The sequence below is a fragment of the Triticum urartu genome, chromosome 5A (assembly GCF_056163025.1).
Source record: "Triticum urartu cultivar PI428250 chromosome 5A, HENAU_Tu73, whole genome shotgun sequence".
Taxonomy (NCBI): domain Eukaryota; kingdom Viridiplantae; phylum Streptophyta; class Magnoliopsida; order Poales; family Poaceae; genus Triticum; species Triticum urartu.
In genome coordinates, this window is record NC_141877.1 from 649,158,351 (window position 1) to 649,167,559 (window position 9,209).

General features: G+C 47.8%; 1 protein-coding gene across 1 annotated transcript; it reads right to left on the reverse strand.

Moving 5' to 3' along the window:
* Positions 1-271: 271 nt before the first annotated feature.
* LOC147973764 (putative E3 ubiquitin-protein ligase SINA-like 6) lies at positions 272-1,170 on the reverse strand. The gene is made up of 2 exons (XM_087524781.1): positions 1,036-1,170; positions 272-934 (listed from the first exon to the last, which is right to left on the reverse strand). The coding sequence occupies exons 1-2, from the start codon at positions 1,168-1,170 to the stop codon at positions 272-274; spliced, it is 798 nt and encodes a 265-aa protein (XP_087380907.1).
* Positions 1,171-9,209: the final 8,039 nt, after the last annotated feature.

Here is a 9,209-nt window from a genome sequence, read left to right on the forward strand (position 1 = left end):
TCAAAATTTTAGTTTTTCCATTTTATAAGGCTCAATTTGGTTGTTCCCCAACACATGTTCAGATTCCAAGGTGCATTAAATCATTGCATGCAAGTATTAAGAGAAAATTGACCAATGCATGTACTTTATGCATGCATGCATTGCAATTAATGCATTGATAAACATAATTTTTTATCGCCACCAAAACCCACCATTTCTTAAGCTAAAGTAGACCAAGGTAGTCCCTATATTAGCATATTACTAAGATAAACAGAAGGCACTGTAGAAACATTTAGGACGTGAGCTTGTCAATCTGAATGCGGAGGGACACAAGCTTAGCCCCGGCCAACAGCTTGGGCGGAACTGGCAAGAAGGTCAGCTCCTGCACGTCGACGTCGCCGGGATCCTTGCTGCTTGTCACCTCCATTTCCACCTTGACGGCGTCGGTCATGCCTTTGGGCTCCCCCGGCGGGCCGTTCGCCCATAGCTTGGCCACGTAGTGCGGCAGTGGGGACGCCCCCGCTCTGATGCAGACGATCGACACGACGATAGGCGCACCGATGTCGAGCATGCCGCCAACCAAGAAAAACGCGCGGCGGTCCTCCTCCGCGAACAGCAAGAGTCGTGGCTCCGACAGTGGCACTTGCAGCTGGAGCACCTTGCCGTACTGGATCCTGTGCACAGGCATGGGATGCGCGGTGCTGATGTGGTGGTAGAGCGCCGGCGGCGGGCCTTCGTAGCCGCAGACGGGCACGAGGCATTTGCAGGGCTCGAGCGGACACACGCTCGGGTGATCGGCGAGCTTGTGGTAAGTGACGTAGAGCCCACAGCCTTCGTGCGGGCACTCCACCCTCACCGACGAAAGGACGGAGTCCACCGCCGTGTTCCGCACGTCGAAGCCACCGCTGGCACTGCCGCTGGTTCCTGGGGCGCTCGACACGGCAGTCCGCGCAGGCTAGGTGCCCTCCCTTGCACTGCAGAAATCAATCGAATAGCACATCAATCAAGAAACTTGCACCTTGCTCAATCAGCCGAACGGACGAGGTGTATTCGAACCTCATACACTGGAGGCGTCAAGGGGTGGAGGCACAAGGGGCAGTGGAGCACGGTGAGGTCCATCGAGACCTTAGAGAGCTCCATCGTCGGGTCCTGTTCGGTCTGCATAATCTCGCCCTCCTCGTGCACAACCATCTCTCGACTTGGGCTGGGGTATTACAAAGCTTTACCGTCACATATTTTATACTACTTCAAGGTGCATTAAATCAACACATGCAAGTATCAAAAGGAGAGTCACGGCATGCATGCATGCGTTGTAATTAATGCATCGGTAAACGCAAATTATTGAAATATATCGAGTGCAGTGCTTTGATGTGTCGTGTCAACTCGTACATCAACGAGAAGTTTGATTATCCTCTCCCTCGCCGACTTAACTGCACCAGCCTTTGGCTGTATGACAGGTTGGCCACACACCTGTCAGGCCCACCTGTCATACACGCAAAGGCAGGAGCGTCCCTCCCTCGCCCATGAGCATGGTGGCTGGCAAGACTAGGAGAAGCTTTCGCTACACGCTCTCCCTCCCGCACGCGGTGGACATGCAGCAGTTCAATCGGTGTCAGATGGCCAGAAGCGTACTGTAGTACTCCTCCAGTGCAGTAGTACTCCATCATTGTTCGACTTCCCGAAGAGGCGAAGAGCCAAGCGCAGCCCGGACGCTCGTGTGGCAGTTTCATGTGTAGAGTAGTCTATGATAGCGTGTACCGTGCCTGTAAGCTTAAAATCGTTGGGGTCGGCTCCATGCTATGTGGTCGTCTCGAAGTTTTTAAAAAAAATTAAAATAGTCTTCTGGCCCTACCTGACACCCTGGTGATTGTAGTTTGCACGCTCATCTGGTCAAGATAGGAATATATATTTTAATTTGTTTTTTTCTTCGTAAAGGGGGGACTCCCCGGCCTCTGCATCGGAATGATGCATACAACCACATATATTTTAATTTGTGGTGGGTAAATGTTAGAGGTTGCAGCAAATATATTGTACACTGCGGGTCTTCCAGCCAAGTTTAGAGGCAAGCATGTGGGGCCAGTGCTATGATGTGTCGCGTCAACTCGTACAACGAGGAGAAGCTTGATTTTACTACACGCCTTCTCCCTCACCCATGCGCGCAGTTGCTCGCAAACGAGGACAGGCTTTTACTTACTAGTACTTCTACAACAAGCTATCCGTCCCGCTCGTGGTGGACGGACATGCAGCAGTGGATTCGACACTGTAGAAGCAGTAGTAGTAACATCATTGTTCGTCTTCTCGAAGAGGCGAAGAGCCAAGCGCAAACCGAACATTGCAGTTGCGAACATTGGAGAACGCATATAGCCAGGCTCTTGCATGGGAAAAAATTGCTATGTGAGCCCACTATTGTACTAGTACGTACAACTACTTGCTAGTATAGCCCTGTAAACCAAAAAGGAGTATTTGCCCTTCTAGAGATTTCAACAAGTGACTAGACTACACCGAGACGGAGTACATATGGAGCAAAATGAGTGAATCTGCACCGTAAATAAATACTCGTACGTACTAGTTCTATCGTTTTCCTCTCCGAGGGGCACAATATTGAGTATACTGACTAGTCTCTTTTTGACACGCATTTACGTTTTTTACACAGTACAGACGCAAGCGCTCATATACACGCGCATACACTCACCCCTATGAACGCACACACGCACGGCACTATCATCTTGAAATTTACGAAGTCACCATAGGCACCTCGTCGTCGACGGGTCCATAGGTGCTTCAATGCCAAGGAGGGAGAGGGTAGCGGTTCCCGAGACGTTGAACGGTTAATGATGCATCCTCAACTACATGTAGAGGGAATTAATTGGAGAAGCAGAATAGAGCCAGCACGATGTGATGTAACAGAGTTTGGACTCTCATATAATAAAGGCGCCCCACCACTCCAATCCATCGACTCCCAAGTCTGTTCCCAACACTGCTCACTCCAATCCAAGACCAAGTGACCAGAAGCCACAAGCACCTATGGAGGCAATGGACGCGAGCGGCAGTCGGCTGTGCCAAATCATCCAAGGCACCGGCCTGCGGCCCCGCACCGCGCAGCGTTTCCAGACGGTGCTGGCGACCGTAGGCATCGTAGCCCTCGCCGACGCCGGCTTCGCCTCTCGCATGGACGACATGATGGTCAACTCCATCCGCAAGTTCACCGCCGTCAAGAAGCGCGCGGACGACCTTGTCGTACTGCTCCAGCCCGCGCGACCAGGCTCCTCATTGCCTGCCACCCCCATCGGCCTCCATGGTGACGAACTCTTTCAAGCCCTGGTGGCCCTGCAGGTGCCGGAGGTCGCGACGAAGAATGTGCACCTCGAGGCCGCGCTCGCCGCGCAGCGCCTCGCCATGCAAGCAACCGTCGACCTGCACATCCACGTCTACGAGGAAATCGTCTACATAGGCCACTACAAGGCAAGCGAGGATAGGAAGACGTTGGCCTTCTTCTAGCGGCTGGAATCTTTGGACGCCATTGTTCAGAAGCACGTCGACCTGGCCACGAAAGCCGCTGCTACTTAGGCGCTGTTCGGTGGGTCGGCGCCCTGAGTCGAGGAGGTGGACGTCGTCGATGGATGCACCTCTTCTTCTTGCCTCCTGTAACCAGCACTTCATCGCCTCGTGGCCTTAATGTTTTAGTAGTATAGTACTCCCTTCGTTCCCAAATATAAGTCTTTCTAAAGATTCCAGCAAGTGACTACTACATACGGAGCAAAATGAGTGAATCTACACTCTAAACTATGTGTACATACATCTGTATGTTGTATTCCATTTGAAATAGTATCTAAAAAGGCTTATATTTATGAACGGAGGGAGCATATGGCATTTTTATTCCAGTCGTAACGTTTTCACTGTGAGGTGGGGCCGCAGTTGAGCAAACCCACCCCGCTCACCGGGCGTCGGCCGAGTTTAGAATTAGAAGAGAGAAACGAGGGAGGAGAGCTAGCTGTAGCACGAACGCTGTTGTCAGATGGGACTCGTGTTTATAGAATAGGAGTACTGAGCACTCGTGCCTCTTCTTTTTTCTTTTTTGAGGGAAAAATTAGTCGTATGTCTAGTACCACTAGTTGGGTGCGTGCGACCTATAGCTGTCATCACTTTAGGTCTCCTTTTCGAACCGCGGCTACGCTTCACAGTACATATTATTTCACGCATTTATCCTCCTATATGTACTCCTAGGCTATTTCCACGTGCTCCCATTCGCCGACATGTGGGACATAGAACATCTGGGTCGTAGTGCATGCACGACTCGGAGCATATGCCGGGGTACTTTACATTTCAGACCTCACGAATTTCATGCAAACCCCCCGCAGAAGAATAAATAAATGAATGAATTACTACATGAAACCGGATTATTTTCATGGAAACCGGAGCACGTTCATTAAATTTTGGACATAACACGTTTATAAAAAATGACCGGACCGAAACCAGTCTAAGGGCCTCTTTGATTTTTCCGGCAAAAAAAAGGGCCTCTTTGATTCGCAGGATACTGAAAACACATGAATTGGGAAAGTATGATGGCGATGAACCGAGACAAGGAGAACTCTAACTCAGTTAGAGGTTAGAGTTAGATTCTAACCCTAAACTAACTCTAAACTAAAGAGGTGTATGGATGGCAGGGTTAGATTGACAATAAATGTTCTTCTCAATCATTTGACTACTTTGGACCCTATTTCCTGCCGGATTTGGAGGGTGCTTGGATACGTTTTAGTTTCGTGACTAAAAGTAGTGAGACTAAAACTTGCTAGCCTCACCCATGCTTGGATCCAAATACTAAAGAGACTAAAATCAAGTTAATGAGCATTTATTATCCTCCGAACCCTCCAATCCAGAACTCGCCTGTGTTAAAGGAGAGGAGTTAAATGAGGAGAGAGATGACTAATCCACATTTTAGTAGGGGTACCCCTGACTAAATTTTTTTAGTCTCAATCCTAGTTTTAGCCCCTCTTTAGTCAGGGGTGCTTGGAAATTTTAGCCTCTTAAAGAGACTATTTTTAGTCAGACTAAAATAAGCCCCTTGGATCCAAGCACCCTCTTGGTGTGGCCGGCTCTTATGTGGCCTCCCGCTCACAATTGACATAAACGAACCATCTATACAAATCAAGCATGCAAAACATGATAATTTTTACTTTGTCCATACAAATGAGATATCCCACTTAAACATACAAGTCGTCAATCAAGCTTCACAAAATAAAAAAACACTTCATGAAACAAAGAATGAGCTAACTCATCACGGAAGTCATTCACGATAGGGAGGGAGCCCGGAGCCCCTCACGCACCGAGGGAGGAGCTCTCTATTGTCGCTTTGGAGGAAGGCTCTGTAGAGCCCAAGCCCCGGGAACCCCTCCGACGCCGGCCCTTGCGAGTTGAGGTCCACACCGACATGGGTAGCAGGGCCGCTTGCCGCCGACTGGGAACTTAATCTTTGGGCCTCTAGAAATAATGCAAGCCTATAACTAAAATACCTAGAAAGGTGAACTGAATCTTTGGGCCTCTAGAAATAATGCAAGCCTAAAACTGAAATACCTAGAAAGGTGAACTGAATCTTTGGGCCTCTAGAAATAATGCAAGCCTGAAATTGAAATACCTAGAAAGGTGAACTGAATCTTTGAGCCTCTAGAAATAATGCAAGCCTGAAATTGAAATACCTAGAAAGGTGACCTGAATCTTTGGGCCTCTAGAAAGATTTATTACCTCCTCAAGCAGCTTCAAACAATTCCATGCGTGCACCACAAATCTATACCATGTTTGATCAGGATCTACTTTTCCAAATCAGAATTAGCGCTAGAGCAAGCAAGATCACTAATATGGCCGTGAGACAGAGAAGGAACGAACAAACTGACCCCTCTCGCGACCTCCCTGGTAGATGCACCGCCGCCACGCATGAAAGAGGGAGAAAAACGACTGGTGAAGGGGGAGCGGGGCGACCTTCGAAGGCCGGAGGGAGAGGGCGGTCGGAGTAGGGCGGCGGAGGCCGGAAGGAGAGGGCGGCCGGAGGAGAGAGAGGGCGAGCGACCTTATGGGGAACAGAGAGGAGTCGTGTGATAGGTGGGGGGGGGGAGCGATCTGGTGCGGGCAGGGGAGATTTTTTTTAGTTCTCTTCTAGTGGTCCCGAGGATAACTAACCCAATTAGAACCTCTCCACCGGGCTAGTTTTTTTAGCTGGGTTAGAGCAAACTAGCTCAAACTAACCCCTCTTGTTTCGATAATTTGAGGCTATTTCAACCCAAACTAGCTCTAACTCAGGGATCCAAACAAAGAGGAGTGTTACTGTACTTGCTACAGTGTGGACCGTAGCACATTGTTTTTTATGGCCATATCACCACATTGTTTTCTACTGCTGGTTCACTGGGCTACCGTGGTTCGCATTGCTGGTTCACTGGGTTGCGTGGTTCACACTCCTCCGACCTGAGTAGTACTCCCTCCGTTCCTAAATATAAGTCTTCGTAGATATTTCACTGTGGACCACATACGGATGTATATAGATGCATTTTATGTGTAGATTCACTCATTTTTCTCCGTATGTGGTCCATAGTGAAATCTCTCCAAAGACTTATATTTAGGAACGGAGGGAGTAGTATAGTACTAGTATATACCGCATCATTCTTTGCTCCTTCTTACTACTCCGACATGTGGGAGAGCCAGCATCCGGGTCGGCGTGTCATGCACCAGATTAGAGCGCGGAACGGAAGGGGGGCATCACCCCGGTCGGAGCGCCAGTAATTCATGACTATAGTGAGTGGTCATATCACAAGTCTTTCCAGCAGTAACGCACCATCAAATCGCACAGCCCCACTCGCTCACCCTCCTTGCCTCTCTGTCAAACTGCCTACCCGAAAACTGCCGCGTGTACTGCCCGGGAAAAGCCCCGCCCTCAACTTTTAACTACGCGAAAATAGTTCGAGCTTGTTCATTCTATATAAATACAGTAAGTACTGTATGTTTATTCACCCGTGGGGTTGTTCAATGAATGGAGGGGCGGGGAGCACAAGTGAACAATACTGTAGTACTAGTAGTAGTAGTAAGTAGGAGTCGTATAGTAGTCACCTTAAATAGAGAGTTTCTTTTCTTTAATGCCACGTACACAAATTGAAACGCTTGTTGTGGAGAGAAAAAAGATAATCACTCCACTATATATGGACGCAGGGGCCTGAGCGCTTGCTTTACTAGGGTTGCTCTCTTCATTCTCTCATCCTCTCCAGATATAAACAAGACAACGGTAGAGACATTTTCTCTCTGCTCACCGCTGGTCACAGATCCGGCCGGATCCCTTTGGCCAGTGTGTGTAGAGGACTAAAAGGTGCATCGTTCATGCGGTCATCGCCGCCGAGGGAGGAAACCCACAACTGCTGGAGGGGCCCGATCCTCTGCCCGTGCCGTTCTCTCCGACACAGCGCCAGCTTGGGAGGTCCTCCGACCCTTCTTCCTCCCTGCCATATTGTCCACAGATCCGACCTGCCGCCGCCGACATCTCGGTGACCCTCAGGTATAAGTTCTTTGAAAGCGGCCTTGCTCTACTGCCCCAGCTCCCCACGTGTCTGCGTGTGCATCTTTTTCTACTCCCATCAGCTCTTCCAAAGCCACCTAAATTTTTAGTATTATTAGAGGTAAAGCTACTTCATGCATTCGAATCTAGGGCTTTGTTCAAACAACGAAGAAAGGGGGGAAGTTGTAGCATGAATCTAGGACTTGATTCAAAGAGGAAATAATATGGTGAAAGTAGTAGAGACCAGATACCCAACCGGTCTCTTGGCTGAAAAGGGAAATAATGGGAAAACGCAGTACAAACTGGATAAGGAACAGATCTATTATTGGTTGAAAAAAGGATAGAAAGTGGCGGCTGGTGGACAAGTCAACAGAGTATGTCCAGGATTAGATTTGCTGCCATCACATAGTAAAAGGTCTCCAGGATTAGATTTGCTGCCCTCACATAGTAAAAGGTCTTAGGATTAGATTTGCTGCCCTCACATAGTAAAAGGTCTCAGGATTAAATTTGCTGCCCTCACATAGTAAAAGGTCTCAGGATTAGATTTTCTGCCCTCACATAGTAAAAGGTATCCAGGATTAGATTTTCTACCCTCACATAGTAAAAGCTCTCCAGGATTAGATTTGCTGCCCTCACATAGTACAAGGTCTCCAGGATTAGGTTTGCTGCCCTCACATAGCATGAACAAACTCGGCATCACCACTTTATGCCTCCTTGTAGGTAGATTGTGCTGATGCGTCCACTGTCGCATGTCCTTATACAAACCTTTTGCTGTTGTTAATGTAAGGGCGCATGTAAAATGAAGCGATCACACTGTTACCTTAGGGACATGTCTAACCAGTGTTATTGTTAATCTAATGCCTCCAGTGATAAGATGCAATTAAACTATGTTACAAATGGCACTCCTGCTATTTTCCCTAGTATGATAAGTAAGTTGCTCCTTTACGCTGCTGAGTGTCCTGGTGGCCCCACGGTCCCATGCCCTTAAACCAACTCTTTAGCTGATGTTGATTTACTGTGTCTGGTAAACAAGCAATGCCACCATTAAAATAATCCCATATTTGAGGAATCTCATTGTTGATCGTAATGCTTCTGGTAAGATGAAGCATTGCTGACGTTTTAAAATTTCTACTATCCTTGCGTGATTGCCATGAACATAATTAAGATGCTTCTTTTCATTTTGTATATGTTTCGTATATTCTTATTGACCAGCAACTGTTTACTTTCTATCTTTTTGGGCAGATAGGGATATCCATTTCACCTTGTTGCTATTGTGACCTTTTGGTGAACTGCACAAAACACTTTTTTTTGAATGAGTGTCTTGTGTAGTTCAACTAAAATGTCATGTGGGCAACATCTCTCAATTTTGGTGGAACTGCACGAAATGGTGATTGGAGTTTCCAAAATCTCCGTCTAGTTCTGCTGGTAATCTCGTGCAACATTTTATTAGCCTTTGCAAGATGAGCCGTCACTGTCACCACAATGGCACTTTATTTTAGTGGAACTACACAAAAGGATAACAAAATTGTAGTTGCACCTTACATGAGCCGGACAACCAACCTTAATGTTCCTTAATTTTAGTGCAACTACTAAAGAAGAACCTGCCAGCTCACGAGAGCAAGTACTTCTTGCTAGCTGAATGATGCAATCTTTGCTTCATTTCAGGTGAACTGCAGAAAAAGGCGCATGAATTGAATCA